General features: G+C 42.0%; 2 protein-coding genes across 3 annotated transcripts; one reads left to right on the top strand and one right to left on the bottom strand.

Annotated features, from left to right (window-relative positions):
• Positions 1-1498: 1498 nt before the first annotated feature.
• On the top strand, positions 1499-4465 carry LOC306927643 (large ribosomal subunit protein uL23-like). 2 transcript variants are annotated; one of them, XM_079507449.1, is made up of 5 exons: positions 1499-1548; positions 2478-2658; positions 3204-3380; positions 4131-4200; positions 4405-4465. In XM_079507449.1, the coding sequence occupies exons 1-5, from the start codon at positions 1524-1526 to the stop codon at positions 4417-4419; spliced, it is 468 nt and encodes a 155-aa protein (XP_079363575.1). In that variant the 5' UTR covers positions 1499-1523; the 3' UTR covers positions 4420-4465. The 2 variants fall into 2 exon arrangements, with proteins under 2 accessions (XP_079363575.1, XP_079363574.1); XM_079507448.1 differs by lacking the exon at positions 1499-1548 and adding an exon at positions 1575-1659.
• A 3791-nt stretch (positions 4466-8256) lies between these two features.
• On the bottom strand, positions 8257-19834 carry LOC306927945 (baculoviral IAP repeat-containing protein 2-like). Its single transcript, XM_079507835.1, has 4 exons — positions 18874-19834; positions 11991-12069; positions 11379-11424; positions 8257-9589 (listed from the first exon to the last, which is right to left on the bottom strand). Exons 1-4 carry the CDS (start codon positions 19182-19184, stop codon positions 9162-9164), a joined length of 864 nt encoding a protein of 287 aa, XP_079363961.1. The 5' UTR covers positions 19185-19834; the 3' UTR covers positions 8257-9161.
• Between the last annotated feature and the right edge of the window lie 666 nt (positions 19835-20500).

The following is a 20500-nucleotide window of genomic DNA, read 5'->3' as shown; positions in this document are numbered from 1 at the left end:
TAGTAATCTTATAACTTTAAATAAAAGCGCATCATTTCCCTCCAATCTGTCGATTTTATTGCTTTCTTTCTTCATTTTAGTTTAGTTTATTTTATTTGGGGGGGGGGGGGGGGTGAAATTGACAATTTAAGGATTTTAAGATCTTAAAAAGGGGAAATGAATAAATGAAATAAAAAAAGACCATTGCTGCATCAAAATGTATCATCAAACTATACTATAAAACTGGTCAAACATTGGCCAAATGATTGTAGTCAATCTGCAAGCTCACATGCCAATGTGTAGTGATCTACTATTCTACAATATTACATAATACATTTACAAATATGTAATTAATTAACAATATTTTTCTTTTGTAGAATGTCTTGAAAACATTCTGTATGAATTGTTTACATGTCATGTAAAAATTAACAATAGAAACTATTAGGGAGGAAGAAAGGGGTGTCATTGAGAAAGGTACAAATCTAGATTAATTGCACATAAAGTGAAATATTTCAACTTATTTAATATTGGTATATTTATTCTGGCACATATATCATGAAAATCAAAAATCCTGTACCTCAAAATATTACATGAGACAGTTTTATCAAGACCAGAGTCAACAAAGCTGTTCACCAGGTGATTTTAGAGACCTTGCTGTATCTACTACTAAAACTATGAAAGAATAAATAAAAGGAAAATGCTGTTGTATGTTAATAGGAGTTTGCACACACAGACAGTATATTTTTGGTTTAAAAAAGCCAGTCTTCTACAGACAGGAGATTCGACACGTGAGCTTGTACATTGGCTATTTTAACTATTCAAAAATGTTTTTCAACAAAGACAAAGAAGTTAAGGGATAAGGGGTTTAGCATGGACGAAAATAGAGCCCTAGGAGTATAGTGGAAAGCCTGGTGACACAAGGTTAGACTAGGAGAGGGGTAGTACAGAATGGCTGTACTAGGCTGGATCTGGCTAGAATAGGCTAGACTACGGTGTACTAGGCTGTACCAGACTGGGCTCTATTAGGCTGTACTAGCCTCTTTGAGGGAGTTCCAGGGGGTCCCCAGCTAAATAATAGTTTGGAACCAAATGGACCCATATGGGTCTGTAACTCTGAGAGAGAGTGTACAAATGGAAACAAATGGACCTGTTAGGGTCTCTCAGAGTTAAATTAACATTGATTTTACAATATAAATTGGGGTCCCAGAGATAGAAATGCCATTAAATGGGGGTCCATAGACTAATGTGCATGTCAAACTGGGGGTCCTTGAAATTAAACTGATTGAGAATCACTGCTAGAGCTGTAAAAAATCTTCTCTTATGGCATATCTTTTCAAATGGGGGTCCGTGGTCAAATTAGTGGAAATGTGGGGGTCCTTGACATGAAAAAGTTTGGGAAGCACTGCTTTTACAAAGTCCCTTCGGCTAATGACCAATAGTGGGCGTTATTTGGGGTTTTATGTAATATCGCGATATAACGGCGCATGAAATCTCGCCCGTGCATTATATCGCAGGAAACCCCCTTCCATCTTCCTTTTCCTAACATGGCACCGAAGGTGAAGAAGGAAGGTTTGTCAATCCACACATTTAAATGATATAAACTGTGTAAATGCTCCATGTTATTCAACACCGTACGGCTTGACGTGGCATCGTTTCAACCCGTCTCAGCACGGTGCTTTTGTGGGTCTAAAATACGTTGATAATACGTATATATTTCAAGATAGTATTCAACTCGCATGTCAGTGGCGTTATGCGGTGCTTCGTGCTAACGTTAGCAAGCTAACATGCTAACGTTAATTCTGGTGTCAGAAACACGTTTAACAGCCTACCGCCTAGATTCAGTCAGCGTTTGTGTCAACAACAGATGTTAACATCTTAAACCGCCTGTCATTTCCTCTTAATGTAGTACCCTGTAAATACGTTTGTACTAGATATTATGATAGCACGAAGGCCGGTAGTGGACGATTTGCTACACGTGAACATTGGCTGCACATGCGTACTGTGTACAACTTAACGCAAGGAAGATAGAATGAGGCTACTATTAACATGTTTATTAGCATCATTCAGCATGTCAAATGAAAGTCGTGGTCTAAACTAAAGTTTAGACTCTAAACTACGATCTTGAAAATACTACATTTCAGGCTTCATTGCTTTTTAATTGATAGCACAGGATTACTACACAATTCCCACGTGTGTAAATACTAAATCTGTCTGTTGCACCGTTTTTATATGGCTTGTCCTAACAGCACTTCTGACAACCTTAAAATACTACTATCAGCCATTGTCATTATGGTACCCTGAAGTCTTTATATGGTAGAGTAGACTGCACCATTAGATAATGATTTCAAAAGCGGGTTTATACTATTTAAATATAACAAAGCAAGTTAATACAAGTTGGGTAGAGTTGTGTGTTAAAGGATCTAAAATATTGCTTTTCAGCATCGGTGATTCTAGAATCTAGTAGCAAGAAATGTAATGTCATATTTTCCATTTCATAGCTGTCCCTGCCAAGACAGAGGCCAAGTCAAAGGCCCTGAAGGCCAAGAAGGCTGTGCTGAAAGGCGTCCACAGCCAGAGGAAGAAGAAGGTCAGGACTTCTCCCACTTTCCGTCGCCCCAAGACCCTGCGTCTGCGCAGACAGCCCAAGTATCCTCGCAAGAGTGCTCCTCGTAGGAACAAGTGAGTACCTCGGAGTGATGAGTCGAACCAGTAAAGATGACATGACTTGGATGGTGCAAATGATGGCAATTAGCGATCAAAGTATGAAATCATATGATTCTAGCTTTTTAAAATACTGATGCACCTAAACGGAAACGTCATGCCCGTATTTGCTCTGTATGCTGTGAGGTATAATGCAACATGTGGCATTATACCATACCATTATACCAGCACAGCATAATCAGTGTTGGTTTATAGCTATACAGTAGATCCACTCGTATACAAAAACAAATACATGAATAACAGACTCATCATATTCCAAAGTTCTGTTCTCAGGGATCAATTGTAAGTTAATTTTAATCAAAGTTTAATCCTGATATAGAACGGTTAATTAGCAAAAGCTCCAGAAGTGCTAAACACTTGGGAGTTTGAGTTTGTGTCCCATCCTTGGAGACTGAGCTTTTGAATCTCATGCAGTAATTTCAAGCTAATTATCCTTGAATGATTTAAAATTGTTAAGATGCATGGAGTTTGAACATCAGCCTAACAAAATGCTCATGTTCTAGGTTGGATCATTATGCCATCATTAAGTTCCCCCTGACAACGGAGTCGGCCATGAAGAAGATTGAGGACAACAACACGTTGGTGTTCATTGTTGATGTCAAGGCCAACAAACACCAGATCAAACACGCTGTCAAGAAGCTGTATGATATCGATGTCGCCAAAGTCAACACACTCATCAGGTATGATTTAGGATTAGTCTGTTCTCGACCGAACACAAACTTGCATCTTGAACCCAGCTTTGCTAAATTAATCAACAGTACAAGGGTTCAGTCATTCAACTCTGAAGAGTGGGGAATGATTGAGATGAGGTTGAATGATTGTTTTGATAAATCGTGGGCATGTGCTTAATTTTGACATTGTGATGAAACTAGAGCTTGTCTGGGATTTGGATGTCGTCACTTATACTCATACAATGTCACAAGTGCTGTCTCAGAGTAGGGAAATGCCTAGCAGTGACATCAGTACACTGGAAGATTTCAAAAACATACACAAAAACAACAAAAAAGTTTGCTGCGAAAACAATGGCTTCTATGGTATGCTAAGATTAAAGCTGTAGTTGATGTTAGCTTGGAATCTCCATCAATGTATGTCATTCATGGGTAGATATGTTTCTGAACTATCCATGGCCCACCAATAATGGTGTGTGCCATCTTGTGGGTATTATAAGGATAAAGTATGGCCTGACTCTTATTTGCTTTTACGTACTTGGTTATTACTGATTATCAAAAAAGAAAAGTAAATGGTCGTCCCCACAATATCAAAATATTAGATACAATATCAATATTGTATCTATATCAAAAATAGTCATATTTAATGTTGTCATTGCCAGGCCCTGCCAGGCAGGTTCTCTAGCACCAGTTTGCTCAAGGTAAAATTATGCTTAAGCCTGACATGTGCCTTATATTTTCCTCATTCTTCCTGTCTTGCAGGCCTGATGGTGAGAAGAAGGCGTACGTTCGTCTAGCTCCAGATTACGATGCGTTGGATGTTGCAAACAAGGTGAGTCTGTTGGATCACACTATCTAAATCAAATGTTTAACGGTCTTGATGGACTCGTTAAGATTCTGTGCAAGTGATGTAAATATAGATCGTCCGACTGCCTGTGATGATTACAAAGGAACCACTGATGCCAACTGGATTCTGTATGGTGTGCATAATCTTGTGGACAATATCTAATTCTTATATATATTTTTTCCTTTACAGATTGGCATCATCTAAACTGTGGCTGAAGAGACATGTGGAATAAATATTTGTAAAAACTTTACTCTGATTCAGTGTCCTTTGTCTTTGAATGACTATATGCTTTGCTTTAAATCTTGAGAAACGCCACATGGTACAGTCAGACTTTAGGCTAAAGCATAGGTTTTCAACAGGTCGTCCGTGGACCACTGATGCTCCGTGGAGGTATTGCATCTGGTCCCTGACCATTCATTTAGTAATGTAGGATTTGTTTTAAATGTTCTTTCCACTAGTTGAGAAACCGTGAACTGAATGACCTGGTGACCTATGATGAGTCCATCCATGTAGTCATTTACTGACAAGTTGGAGTTCAAGAAATTCAACAGAGAAAGGGAGTTAGAATCTCAAGAAGGGAAGTGCACCGGATTGTCTGGTTGAGTCATTATTATTATTATTATTATTATTAGGACATTTTAACAGTAGTCAACGGTTGAGAAACAGTGGGATGTATACACATAGGATGCATAGCAAGTGTTAACACAATAGTGGTCCCCAGGTTGATTTTAAGTCAGGGTGGTGGTCCCTGGTTCACAATCAGTTGAAAACCCCTGGGGCTGGGCTAAAGGATCACACACGTTCTGGGGACTCATATTCTACCAGCTTATGTGCAGAATTAGTTTTTCAAATGTTAAAATGTGTGAGACTTGACAGTGACACTGAGCTCTAGTAGGATTAATATGTATTCATATTGTGACTGAGTAAGTTAATTAACAAGTCATTAGCTTACATGAACCTGATTAAGTTAATTTGGTTCCATATATACACTATAAAAGGAAAAAATATGCTGATATTCATGTTTAACTTTTATATGAAATGATTGGCTGTATATTTAAAATGTGTGCTTAAATTGTTAATTCATAATCTGGTACTAAAATGAGTAAGTTTGAGTACAAAAGTTTGTTTTAATCTTGATTTTGTTTATGGCATAAAGATCACACAAATCTAAAATTACACAAGACCACTCAAACCTAATACATAAATGGTGACCATTTGAGTTATTTTATGCACTCAATACTTTGGGATATTTTTTTGAATTAATTTCTCAATGCTCTAGCTTGCCAACGTAGGGAAGCACAAAGTAGGCTACTCTAAAACCACCTGGTAGATGGCTGTGTTGACTCAGGACTTGATAAAACATTGTATCAACACCAGCAGATGACATGACACCAGCATCAAGTAACTGAATCTTCATTTCATGTGTTTGGAGGAAGGAGGACAGGCAACAAGTCAGTTTCCGCAGTCATTGATGATTTGGGGTGCCATGGCATCCGCTGCTTTTGGTCCACTGTTTATTATTGTCAAAATGATTTTCAAAAAGAAACGTGCTACTAGCATGAAAAACGACATATACACATGTGTAGTTTTTCCATGATTTTCATCTTTTATTTTCAACATTTCTTCATCTTCAAAAACCATGACAAACGACATACTATACTACTAACAACGAGGTACTATATAATAGTGGTTTTCAACCAGTGGTCCTTGATGGAGAGTTGGTAACCAAATGGACCCTTATTAGATATTTTACCCTTATATATTAAATTATTGTTAAACATCTGCATTATATACACAAGTACAGTAGAACAATTGTTATTTTGATCGTTTGCCTGTTCTCTTCTAATGGTACAGAATGGAATTGTGGACATCTAATCTTTCCAACGACAACAACATACGTTTTGGGTCTAAGGCTAAATGTAATGGTCCGTGGCTAAAATGCAGAATAAATAATGGGCCTCATTTAAAATGACATCACGTCTCCATATGAAGATCACGACACTGACCTCATCAAACCCTGGATAGCCGTACATGGAGAAGACTATCATCACCTAGATCTGCATCGAGCCAGCCAGCAACTCCACATCTGACCTCAAACCCTTAGATCTCCATATATGGAGCTGACCAGTTCTGACATTCCATATGTTGATCCGTCCCCACCTGTACTTCCACTTCGATGTCTCCCTTTTGACTGATACCTGTCCATTAAAACTAGACGGGGGCCCACCAAAGTTCTCAACAGGCCCGCAAATTAAGGCCCGGCGCTACCTGGGCCCAACCCTGTAAAGACACTGCCCCCCGCTGACACCCTTAGATCTCCATTATATGGAGCTGACCTGTTCTGAAAAGGAATCTTTGAAATGTTTCATAGTTTTAGAAATATAGTGCTTTCAAATTTGAGACATTTATAATGGGGCTCAATGGCAGATATTGGCACGTCAAAAATCACTTTCACCTAGAAACTCCATTCACACTTTTTATAATTCAGCTTAATGTGGAGACACATGCTGGAACTTTTTACTTTGAAATGTTTTGTAGTTTATGAGTTATTTAACTTTAACGCCCAATGCATTCTCAATGGCAATAGCACAAACTTTGGCATGCTACTAGTCCTACATACTTACACCTAGAAACCCCATTCAAGCCTACTTAGGTTCATCTTACGGTGGACATGTTTGCCTGAAAAGGAATCTTTGAAATGTTTCATAGTTTTAGAAATATAGTGCTTTTAAATTTGAGAAATTCAGAATGGGGGTCAATGGCAGATTTTGGCAAGTAATGATTTGAGTGGGGTTTGAACCCACTATCTCCAGATCATGCAGCCAGTGTGCTAAGTCACTGATGTACTTGCTACCTGCCACAATGCAGTCTGCTGTTCCCTGTGAGTACAACATTGATACAAAAAATAAAATAACAGGAGATTTGTCTATTGTTTCTTTTGCTGTTGTTTATCTCTAGACGCTCGAATGTTTATGAACCACAATGGAAACAAGTCTCTTCTGTCATTATCTATTCGGCCTTTTAAGAACAGCATGCACAGTGGCTCACTGGGTACAGAGCCTGCCTGGTAATCAGGAGGCTGCAGGTTCAAGTCCTGGCTCTGACATAGTGTCCCAAAATCATGAAAATATGACATAATATATTATGCCGTCCCAAACCATGGACTATAGTATGTCGTTTTTTCATGATTTTCATCTTTTTTTCAAATCCTCCAAAATCATGAAAAACGACATGCTATAGTATGCCGTCCGGAAAAAATTATAACTTTGGCATGCTACTAGTCCTACATACTTACACCTAGAATCCCCATTCAAACCTATTTAGGTTCATCTTACGGTGGACATGTTTGCCTGAAAAGGAATCTTTGAAATGTTTCATAGTTTTAGAAATATAGTGCTTTAAATGTGAGAAATTTATAATGGCAGATAGTGGCACGTCAAAATCACTTTCACCTAGAAACTCCATTCACACGTTTTATAATTCAGCGTACTGTGGAGACACATGCTGGAACTTTTTACTTTGAAATGTTTTGTAGTTTCTGAGTTATTTAACTTTAACGCCCAATGCATTCTCAATGGCAATAGCACAAACTTTGGCATGCTACTAGTCCTACATACTTAGCCTGGTTAATAAACCAGACCGAATCAGCCGTTGGCAAAACATTTTTTGCCTGCCAGCGGATTAGGGTCTGGCGAGGCTCAGTAGCACGCCTCTTTCCTACAACCGAGAACAGGTCGGGCCAATCGGGACACGGTATGCAATATGGGCGGGCTTTGGTACAGTGACGTTCAATGCTTGAGACCTTTGACTGACAGTAGCTCTGACCAATTGCGTCAAAGAGAAAATGTTTGAACCCGCCCCCCGGGAAATGAAATCCAAGTGGAGCCAGCCCAGACTAATATACCGCGACAGTGTTGTGTGATATTAGTCTGGCTTATTAGCCAGGCTACTACATACTTGTCCCATAGTACAATAAAAACAGAAACTACTTCGGCCAGACTTGTCAAGCATCAAAGACCAGCCATATTTTTGTAGTTTTTATTTTGACAGGTAAAAGGCATGAAGTACAGACATTAATCCAAGTGTTTTTGTATATCAGGCAATATCTTAATAGCATATGCCAAAAGAGACAAGTTGTACAAAATGGGGAATAAATAAATTGCAACTTTAACTTGACTACTTTGAGTCTCCAATTTCTCCTTTTGAGTCATTAGTCCGGCAGTCGAGGTGGACGGGTTGGAAATTTGGTATATAGTCTTTTTTATTGGCCTAAAATATTGTCTATATATACGTATATATTCATGAATCCACTTGCTGACCGGCTTTCGATATTGGGCAATATATTTTATAGGAGTTTCTTTTGACCCTACCATTAACATCCTATGGCAGGCAAAAATGTCAAACTTTTCTTTTGCTTTAAGTAGCATGTAACATGTCAAACTAGGGGTTTTCATGATTCTGAATCCATTCCAAGCATTAGTTTTGCACAAAATACACTCCTTGGGCTAAAAACAGCCATAGCCACTTGCCCAAAATGTGCTGACCCCATCACATTTGTGCTGACCTCATCACATTTGTCATGACGTCTACGACCGTTTTTAGCCCAAGGAGTGTTTTTTGTGCAAAACTAATGCTTGGAATGGATTCAGAATCATGAAAACCCCCTAGTTTTGCATGTCACATGCTACTTAAAGCATAAGGAAAGTTTGACATTTTTGCCTGCCATAGGATTTAATGAAAAGAAAAAGCCCAATACTAACAGCCGGTCAGCAAGTGGATTCATTTATGTATGTATATAGACAATATTTTAGGCCAATAAAAAAAGACTATATACCAAATTTCCCACTTTAAACAAAAGAAGCCCGTCGGCTGCCGGACTATATTATTATTGCTTTCAGTCAATGAGACTAGTGGACTACTGTAGTTCCGTTAGTATGGAGTCCAAATTAAGAGAGGAAGGTTCGGACTGTCCCTTTCACTAAGCCTCTACAGATGGGGCACTTTCGCAGTGAGGGGGCACACTCCTTGCATACCACCAGGTGTCCGCACGGTATGAACACGATGTTCACCTCTTTGTCCATACACACCTTACAGGTGCGCTCCTCCTGCAGGCGACGTAGCTGACTCGTACCTGATGCCATGGCTTCTGCCAGCATTTCCCGCTCCTCCTCTCTCTTCTGGTCTTCAGCACTCAGTAGATCTGAAACCAACTCCTGGACTGTTTTATAGTTTTCTCCACTTGTCAGAATCTTACTCTGGACCGTCTGCTTGACCAGGCTGCGCTCAAAGCCCATCTCCAAGGCAGACTTAATCACTGGAGTGTTCATCATGACTGCATCCTCAGAGCGCTCCTCGCCCGGACCGAGGTGCACCACTAAGAGAGAGACAAACGGAAAGAAAGATAAGAGATGCAACAATATGGCACAGGGCACGGCTCCGCGGCTTCGTCTATACATACATTAGTATTACTGGGGGGTATCCATGTTGTCTTATGTCATTTTATTATTTTCCATGTCTTATGTCATTTTATTATTTATTTAATATGTTGGAAATTGTATGAATGCATGTATTATTTTAATCTTTCTGTATGTCTCTGCTACACCCCCCACATACACATGGTACTTAACTTTATACACATTTGCATTCAAAGACCACAATGAAAATGAGCTCTCCAGCATTTCTGTGTTTTATCCTTTTGACAGATATGTAAAAAGATGTTCATAAGGATTTTATGTCAATAACAATATCAATCAACTTGTGATATCTGCAAACACTGAAGGGAATGGACTTAATCATAAGAGAATAAGATGCAAGGCAGGTCAATTGTTAGTTATTCTACTCAAGGAGTACTCAAGGAGAACTCTTGTGCCTCCCTCTGCATTGGAATCAGTCAGTCAGCCCTATCCCGTCTTCAGTTGGTTCAAAACGCAGCAGCCAGGCTCCTAACCGGCACCAAGAAGAGAGACCACATCACTCCCGTCCTGGCCTCCCTACTGGTTGCCGGTGCGATTTAGAATTGATTTTAAGACAATTGTATTTGTTTACAAAGCCCTGAACGGACTAGCCCCTGCCTACATCTCTGACCTGGTAAAGTACCCCCCCCACCACTAGGCACCTCAGATCAACAGACCTGGAGCTACTGGAGGTTCCACCGACCAAATTGAGGCTTAGGGGAGACCGCGCCTTCTCCGTCGCACCCCTAGGCTATGGAACACCATCCCTTCTCTGTCGCAGCCCCTAGGCTATGGAACACCATCCCTTCTCTGTCACAGCCCCTAGGCTATGGAACACCATCCCTTCTCTGTCGCAGCCCCTAGGCTATGGAACACCATCCCTTCTCTGTCGCAGCCCCTAGGCTATGGACCATCCCTTCTCTGTCGCAGCCCCTAGGCTATGGAACACCATCCCTTCTCTGTCGCAGCCCCTAGGCTATGGAACACCATCCCTTCTCTGTCGCAGCCCCTAGCCTATGGACCATCCCTTCTCTGTCGCAGCCCCTAGGCTATGGAACACCATCCCTTCTCTGTCACAGCCCCTAGGCTATGGAACACCATCCCTTCTCTGTCGCAGCCCCTAGGCTATGGACCATCCCTTCTCTGTCGCAGCCCCTAGGCTATGGAACACCATCCCTTCTGTCGCAGCCCCTAGGCTATGGAACACCATCCCTTCTCTGTCACAGCCCCTAGGCTATGGAACACCATCCCTTCTGTCGCAGCCCCTAGGCTATGGAACACCATCCCTTCTCTGTCGCAGCCCCTAGGCTATGGAACACCATCCCTTCTCTGTCGCAGCCCCTAGGCTATGGAACACCATCCCTTCTCTGTCGCAGCCCCTAGGCTATGGAACACCATCCCCTACTCTATTAGAACCTCCCCCTGCATTGAAGTTTTTAAATCCAGGCTCAAAACCCTGTTTTACTCCCAAGCGTTTGATTGTCCGTGATATTGTTTAGTTTGTTTTTAACCCAATATTATGATTTTCCTATGATAACTTATTGTCTGTATTTTGCTGTGCACCTATTGGCTGTGCTTGTCATGTTGATGAGATGTTCTGTACAGCACTTTGGTACAATGAAAATTGTTTTTAAATGTGCTTAATCATAAATAAATGTGATTTGCAATTGCCACTCTTGTAAAAATCAATTTGTATTGTTTCATGCTCACCTGGGGGATCCACAAACTCCCTGCTGGTGTCTCCATTTGTAAGGAGCTGTAAGAAGAGAAAACACACACACTTCCATTTTCTGTTCTTGACAAATTTTTATTTTGACTTGTCTTGAATTTGACTTGTCTCCACCAGGCCGAATGACTATGACTATATCTCTATAGTCGTGTTCAAGACGCATCTGTCCGATATTTCATATTCCATCCGAATTGGCTAACATTGGCATTCAAAGTTTGCAGGATTGGCCAACAAACCTCAAATCATGAACGCAATCTTTCACGGACTTTCCTACTAGGCTGAGGAATATATCCCACCCTTTTCACATTGGCCTGTTATAGCACCACCAACAGGTGGATTTTTGCAAAACACATTTTTGGAACAAAATGCCTCAAATCATCCAATTGCCATCCAAGGCTAAGAAGAAATGGCACCCTTTTCACATTGGCCTATAATAGCGCCACCAGGAGGCCACAACCTGAACTTCCCTAGTTTTATTTTATTCTTTAATGCAAGTGATTCTTAATGCTCAGAGAAGAGAATTTCACTGCCTGAAATGCCAGCTGTATGTGCCAATCATTCCAGTCAAGAAAGGTGGGAGGTTCTGTACCAACCTGTTCAAAGAGTCGAGGGAAACGAGCCTGGATCTGATGAACAAACTCCTGTCCCTTCTCTTGGAGCAAGTATTCACATCTGCAATAAACCAGAGGAACATGAATCAATACATAACCATTAAGGACGCACAGGAATCCATTTTGTAATTATACCTTTCAGGACAGGAACCCCTTTGGGTTGGGGGTAGTTGTTGCCATGTACAGTATAGGAACATACATTGTTATTTTTTGTCATTTTTGATGGGCGCTAGCCCCTTCTATGCCCAGCTTTGTGTGAGCATGTGTACCCCATAGCAATTTGATTGGCTGAGGGCTTAAAAAGTGAGGACGCCAAAAGTGATTGGCCGGAATGTGATGATGTATGATGATAAGTTTCACTTCACAAAAGGTGATTTTTGAATAAATATTTTTCAGAAAACTTAGGTCAGGATTTAGAAGGCGTCTTTAGAATCAGTCTAAAGATAAAAAATAGTCTATGAACAGGTTGAAAAGTATCTTGCCACTAATAAATTATTGTACGAGTTCCAATCTGGCTTCAGAACATCCCACTCCACTGACACATGCCTTCTCTATTTGAGCGACCACATCAAACAAGAGGTGGACGCTGGCAAATACTGCGGCATGGTCATGCTGGACCTCCAAAAGGCTTTTGACACCGTGAACCACTCCATACTGGTTAACAAGCTAAAAGCAATTGGTTTCGATAGCACATCAGTGAGCTGGATGCAATCCTACCTGGAGGGGAGAGAACAGATGGTGGAAGTGAACGGAACACTGTCCCCCCCCCCTCCCAGTGAGCTGTGGCGTTCCACAAGGAAGCATACTAGGGCCTCTACTGTTCCTAATATATGTAAACGACATGACTTCAGCCTGTGACTGCAACTTGTTCCTGTTCGCAGATGACTCAGCACTGCTGGTCTCGGACAGGGACAAACTGCAGGTTGAAAATGCCCTCAGCTCTGAACTCGGTAGAATCTGCACCTGGCTCGCTGATAACAAACTATCTTTACACCTGGGAAAAACTGAATCCATTCTCTTTGGCTCTATTAGTAATCTCAACAAGGCAAATGGCTTCTTGGTTAGAGTGGGTGACAATGTTATCACACGTAAAGATGAAATTACCTACCTAGGTTCCATCCTGGAGGCTAATCTTTCCGGTGATAAAAGGGCCACCAACGTAATCAAAAAAGTCAACCATAGAACAAGATTCCTCTACAGGATCTCCTCACTGGTCAACAAAAACACCTTGAAGACCTTAACAGGAGCCCTTGTACAGGGTTTCTTTGACTATGCATGCACCTCCTGGTACCACAGCACCTCAAAGGCCCTTAAAACCAGGCTCCAGACTTCCCAAAACAAACTGGTCAGGCTCCTACTTGATCTAGCCCCCCGAACCCACCTCACCCCTGCCCACTTCGACAGGCTGGAATGGCTTAGGGTCGACGACAGAGTACAGCATCTTGCAATGGGTCTGGTCCACAAGATTCGATACACCACCAAGATACCCATGTACCTGTCTAGATACTTCCTTAATGTTAACGAAGTCCACACCCACAACACCAGAGGGAGTGCAACGAACCATGTACAACCCAGATTCGGCACAAACAAGGGACTAAATTCTTTTCGCTCCTATGCCACCAAAATGTGGAACGCCCTACCAACTGTCATTAAGACATGCGAATCCCTTGACTCCTTCAAAACCGCTCTCAAAGGGCACCTACGGATGGCTGCAATTCGAAACTGGCCCCCGTAAAATCTGTTTCCCCCCCCCCCCCCGCCCCCCCCTTTTTTCCCCTCACTGTACATATTTCTTTTCCCTTTTTACCTCCTTTATGATGAATTCCTGTTCTGTCTATAGAAGTGTCTATTTGTACGTCTCTAAATGTTTTGATGATTTGAACATGGTGGACCCTATTGGAAACAAGTGTAATGCTTAATTGGGTCGTCCACTCACAGTTAACAGCCTTTGTATTGAGTTTGTGCTTGAAATGTACTGTAATTCTGCAAACTGTTAATAAATTCTTCAATCAATGAATCAATCAAACCTCTGTCACCTGCTCTACTACCTGTTCCGGTGTCATGATGATAACTTGTGATGATACTACAGAGCGGCAGCACAGCCGTATCACTGCCGCCTGATACAATAAATATGCCTACAAGGCTAAAGATAAACTACATTGTCTAAGAGTTCTATTACATCTCCACCGTAACGCACTATGCTGAACAGGTTATGGGCCCAGGTATGCAATACAAGTCTAGAGCAACAACAAGGTAACAGAAGTAAGAAGAACTGTTAGCCAAGAGAAGCTACTAAGACGAGCCTGGATGAAGACGGCGCCGAGAGACTCCCGCGAAAAAGTTTCTACAAGCCGCAACTCAAGCAACGTTTGGAGATAGTGAACTCTGAAGAGAAGGAAAGTGAAAATGGCCGGAGCAGGAACGCTACAACAGCAGATTGTATTTGATGGAACAGAAGATAAGTATGATTTGTGGGAGACGCGATTCCTAAGTCGTTTACACATTCTGAAGCTGAAAGACACTATTTTGAGAGAGCCCGCTGGTGAGGCTGCAATATTAGCTGCAGATCCAGCGAAGAATGCAGACTGTTATGCTCAATTAGTGAATGCACTAGATGATAAGAGCCTTTCATTGATAAGACATGAAGCCGCCGATGATGGCAGGAAAGCCTTGAAATTATTAAGGGAGCATTATTCTGGAAAAAGCAAGCCCAGGATTCTAAACCTGTACACGTCATTGACCACCATACAAATGGAAGGAAATTAAACTGTTACTGATTACATGATAAGGGCTGAAAATATAATATCAGCTCTTCGTGATGCAGGAGAGAACATGAGCGACGGGCTGCTTGTAGCCACCATTTTGAATGGACTGCCAGACTCATTCAGACCACTGGCTGTCCACGTTACACAAAATGAGGACAACGTGACATTCAAGGACTTCAAGAGAAGACTGAGGGTCTATGAAGAGTCTGAGAAGATGAGGACAACTGGATCTGCGGACAGCGTGATGAAGACGAACACAAAGCAAAGCAAACAAGGCTTCAAGACACACAGGAAGGAAGGGGAAGCCACTCTGACGTGTTACAAGTGTGGAGAAAAAGGACACATCAGAACCAGGTGTACCAAGAAAGTGTGGTGCAGTCACTGCAAGAGCAACACACACGCAGAGTCTCTATGCAGGAAAAAGGGAAAGGACGGAGCCAGAAAGGTTGCAGAAGAAGAGGACATCGACGACGGGGATCAGTGTTTCATGGCCAAACATGCAAACGACGAGAGGCCATCAGCCAACGTAAAGAAGAAAGGGATAATGGTGGACGCCGGAGCGACATCTCATATTGTGAACGATATCGCCAAGTTCAAGTGCTTTGACAACACATTCCAGCCCGACACCCATTCTATCGAGCTGGCGGATGGGACCAAGTGCAGCGGGATGGCGCAACGCAGAGGGACGGCGCTGATCTACCTGCTAGACAACGAGGGACGACAACAAAGAGCGCAGCTACAGGAGGCACTGTATATGCCAACCTATCCACACGACATCTTCTCAGTGGCAAGAGCAACGAACGGAGGAGCAACAGTGACATTCAAGAAGGGGGACAGCCACATGATCGCCAAGAAGGGGGACAGGTTTGACTTCTATGAGAATGGTAATCTGTTTTACTTGCCAACTGTTCAGAAAAATGTTGATAAATGCAATATGTGCCACGACATGCAAACCTGGCATGAAATATTGGGTCATTGCAATTATGAGGATGTACAAAAGTTAATGGGTGTGGTAAGAGGTATGGAGATCAGAGGCAGTGCAGCCAGGCCAGCGCAGCTGTGTGAAATATGTGCGAAGGGAAAATTCACACAGACAAGGAATAGAGAGCCAGACAGAAAGGCTACAGTGCCCTTACAGCTGGTCCACACTGATTTAGCTGGTCCAATGAGAACCCCAAGTTTAGAAGGTCACAAATATGCACAGTCTTTTACAGACGATTATTCAGGTGCCATGACAGTATACTTTCTAAAATCCAAAAGTGATGCAGTACATGCCACAGAGAGGTTCTTAGCAGACTCCGCCCCTTTCAGAGAAGTTAAGTGTTTACGTTCTGATAAGGGGACTGAGTTTACAAACAGGGAATTCAAAGCACTGTTAACCAGGAATAGGATTAGGCATGAGACATCTGCACCCTATTCACCTCACCAAAACGGCACGGCAGAGAGAGGTTGGAGAACCCTCTATGAGATGGGCAGGTGTATGCTTTTTGACAGTAAACTACCAGACAAAATGTGGAATTATGCTGTACAGACAGCCGCCTATGTGCGAAACAGGTGTTACAGTAGACGCACAAAGAAAACCCCTTATGAGATGCTCACAGGCAAGAAGCCAGACATGTCCAAACTTCAGAAATTTGGATCTGTGTGTTTTGCATACACACAAGAGAAAGGGAAGTTAGATCCCAGATGTGAGCAGGGTCGTTTCATTGGGTACGACAAGAACAGCCCAGCTTATCTTGTGTATTATGCAGACGCAGAAAAGATCCAAAAACACAGGTTAGTGAAATTCACAAACAAGACAGTCAACGAAAAGGAAACACAGACACATGGACCACACATTGAATGTCAGGACAGAGAGGTACACCCCAGGTTCCTTGACAATGAGGAAAATGATGATGAAAAAATGGGAAATGCATCAGGTCAAAGTGTTCAAGATGATGTTTCTGTTTCTGGGGTTGAAGGTGAACAGCCTAGCGCTGAGGGTCAGGGTAGAAAGAACCCACCTAGAACTAGGAGAAGGCCTGTGCACTTACAGGATTATGACACTGAAGACACAGCAGACAGATTGGTAACTTGTGTAGACTCATGTTATAGGGCAGTTTGCAACATACCACAAAATTACCAGGGGGCTATACAGTCAACCAATTCACAGCAGTGGATACATGCAATGAATGACGAAATGCAGTCACTAAAAGAGAATGATACATTCAAGCTCACCCAGTTGCCATCAGGCAAAAAGGCAGTGGGGGGTAGGTGGGTGTATACGCTCAAGAGTGAAACAGATGGGTCAGACAGGTATAAAGCAAGATTTGTTGCAAAAGGTTACAGCCAGAAATACGGTATCAATTATGAGGAAACATTCTCACCTACTGCTGACATGACAACTGTCAGAGTAGTCATGCAAAAGGCAGTGCAGGAAGATTTAGTTTTACATCAAATGGATGTGAAAACCGCATACCTGCACGCACCTATTGATTGTGAGATTTATCTCGAACAACCTGAAGGTTATGAGAAAAAGTCAAAAACAGGAGAGAAGCTAGTATGCAAATTACAGAAGTCTTTATATGGTCTCAAGCAGTCAGGCCGAAACTGGAATTCTCTGTTACATGCATATCTCACTGAAAACTGTTTTGAACAAAATCCTGCTGATAACTGTCAATATACAAGGGAAAAAGAAAATGAAAAAGTGATTCTGATTGTATGGGTTGACGATCTGATAATTGCTGCTAACAATGAGGAGGTTGTGAAAAATGTCAAAGTGATGCTCTGAGAGGTTTAAAATGAAAGACCTGGGGAAATTAAACAATTTTCTAGGGATAGATTTTAAACAGTCAGAAGGTCAAGTCACAATGTCACAGCACAGGTATGTGAACAAAATCCTCTCCAGATTTGGGATGCAAGATTGTAAGGTTAGAGAGACCCCATGCGAGTCAAAACTCGAATACACAGAAAATGCTGAAAGTATTGAAGACCCGAGAATATATAGAGAGGCAGTTGGAAGTTTGATCTATTTGGCTACATGCACAAGACCAGATTTAAGTTATGTGGTCAGTAAACTTTCCCAGCATTTTGCTGAACCAAGTGAAGAGCATTGGAGCACGGTAAAACACGTGTTCAGGTATCTTAAAGGTACAACAGATCGTGGGTTATGTTTTAAAAAGGATGACACAGGTGAACTAGGCTTAATAGTCCACAGTGATGCTGACTGGGCATCTGAGGTCACAGACAGACGTAGCACCACAGGGTACTGTGCCAGTCTAAGCGAGAAAAGTGCTCTCATTTCATGGAAGAGCAGAAAACAACCAACAGTTGCACTTTCTACCTGCGAAGCAGAATACATGGCCTTAGCGTCAGCCATACAGGAGTGTATGTATTTGCAACAGCTACTCAAGGGTATTGATAAGTGTCAGTATGCACAAATCAAGGTTTACGATGACAACCAAGGAGCTATTGCACTAGCTAGGAATCCAGTAAACCGACAAAGGTGTAAACATATTGATATCAAATATCATTTCATAAGAGAAACTGTGAATAGTGGGAGAATAAGTTTGGATTATTGTCCTACTGACAACATGATTGCTGACTTAATGACAAAACCAGCCACTAAGCTAAAACTGAAAAAGTTTGCTCAGTATTTGTTTGGCACTTAAAGTGCAAGAGAAGTATAATGTGCCAAAATGTGTTTTTGTTGTTTATTTTCTATTTTCTGTCAAAATGATGTAATGTATGATGTACCACAATAAGCTAAGATCGAGTGGGGGTGTTAAGTATAGCATTATGTGCGCCCCTACTCATTGTGTCCTACAGAGGGCAATGTTGTCTGCAGTACGTCCTGAACATGACGTCACTGACTCTACCTCTGTCACCTGCTCTACTACCTGTTCCGGTGTCATGATGATAACTTGTGATGATACTACAGAGCGGCAGCACAGCCGTATCACTGCCGCCTGATAAAATAAATATGCCTACAAGGCTAAAGATAAACTACATTGTCTAAGAGTTCTATTACATCTCCACCGTAACGCACTATGCTGAACAATCTCCGTTTGTGCCTTTATTCTTTAGTCGTGTATGTGTGCGCGATCGTGTGTGTCACATACCTAGGAGCTGGTTCTATCAACGCAGTCGTATCCAGGTAGTGGATTTTATAGAACTCCAGAAGGGCGGGGAGGTGCTCGAACTCTTGGTCTCCTATCTTGAACCTCTTGCTCGGCAGAGAATTGATTATATAATGAGACACTTTGGAGTTTTCGGAGACTGACAGCACATAGTCGCCCGGGCAGGTCGACGAATCTCGAACCAGGAACATGCCGTGCCTCTGTCCATGTAATCGATTCTGTGCCTCCTGTCGCGACACGGGTCCAAAATACCAAGCGGACCGATCGGACGAATCAAACCGTGCAGTTGACATATTTGATCAGAATAAATAAAACAGCATACAAGAATAGAAATAGATCGAACAATAAATTAAAGCGTCTATGTGATCAGCCGGGACAAGCAGCAGACCACTAGCAAATGGTTGGGTTTTGGCCGGGGTGAATGAATGTTAAAAAAGAAAGAATCCAAGGTTGGGCATTCGTCGCCCCGAGGCTCTTCTCGACTGATTCCTGGCCAAAAGCTGCAGGCTCCGGAGACACAGCCAATAAACACACCACCAACCCTGACGTTGTTTCACACACAGTCCTCGACTAGCTGGATCCAACTTTGAAACATAATGCTATTCCCTCCAGTTTAAGTCAATGGGAAATGGATAAGAGTAGCCCAAACCTTTGAACAGAAAATACACCGAGCGAGGGGCGAAGAAGCAACAAATCAAGGTTCCCCTTTTCGTCCCTTCTTCAGAGAAAAAAAAGTAACCTTTAAAAAGAAAACACAATTTATCTCCAACCTACTGTCGGCTACGAGACGGAAATGCTGCCTTCTTACTGGCTCACCAGAACTATCCTCATGTCGTTACAATGTTGCGAGGCGCCCCCCAAAAATGTTACTTTATATCTCCTCGGTCTTCCTATAAGGCAACGCACGTCACGGAAATGTGTTTTTAGAGGTCCCCTTTCTTGAGTCGGAGGAGCAGACACTCTTGACCAGGTCTGGCTTCCTGTGTGGAGCACTCGTCAAAAGCCTGCAATGAACTGGTAAAGTGCGGTTGTAAAAAGGGTTGTGGTGCAAGATGCTCATGTCAGAAGGCACACTGGAATTGCACAGCTCTTTGCAGTTGTAATTGTGACAGATAATTTAAAGTTGAAGATTATGTAAATATGTTGCTAGAATGACCGTATTTATTTGATATTGGCACAAATAAACATCTAGTGATATTCTCAATGAACTTATTGCATTCCTTGACCCAGATAATGTATATTTTGACACCAAGATTGACTTTCTAAGTGGCTTAGAAGCCGAGATAGCGGCACTTATAGATATTACATGCCGGCCATCTTTGAACGCCAAGATGGCCGCCTTCTGACATCTTGATGACGTGGCCCCCCTTCCAAAATGAAACGTATGGTTATGGAGAGCATGTGGAAAAATGTTGGCGCTTTTGTCCGCCGCGTCCACATTTTGCTAAAATATGGCCTTAAGCTGCCGGGCTATGGTCCATAGCTCTAAACGCATTAGAGCTACGGACCAGAGCTATGATGAAATGTTGGATTTAATCGCAGGGATCAAATAATGAATGTATGGATTTTTTATGTACAGCTCACTCGCTGTGTAAAGTGGCTAGTGTTC

Source organism: Electrona antarctica (genome assembly GCF_951216825.1).
Source record: "Electrona antarctica genome assembly, chromosome: 8".
NCBI lineage: Eukaryota > Metazoa > Chordata > Actinopteri > Myctophiformes > Myctophidae > Electrona > Electrona antarctica.
Note: the sequence above shows the minus strand (reverse complement) of the source record. Positions and strands in the feature narration are given on the sequence as shown.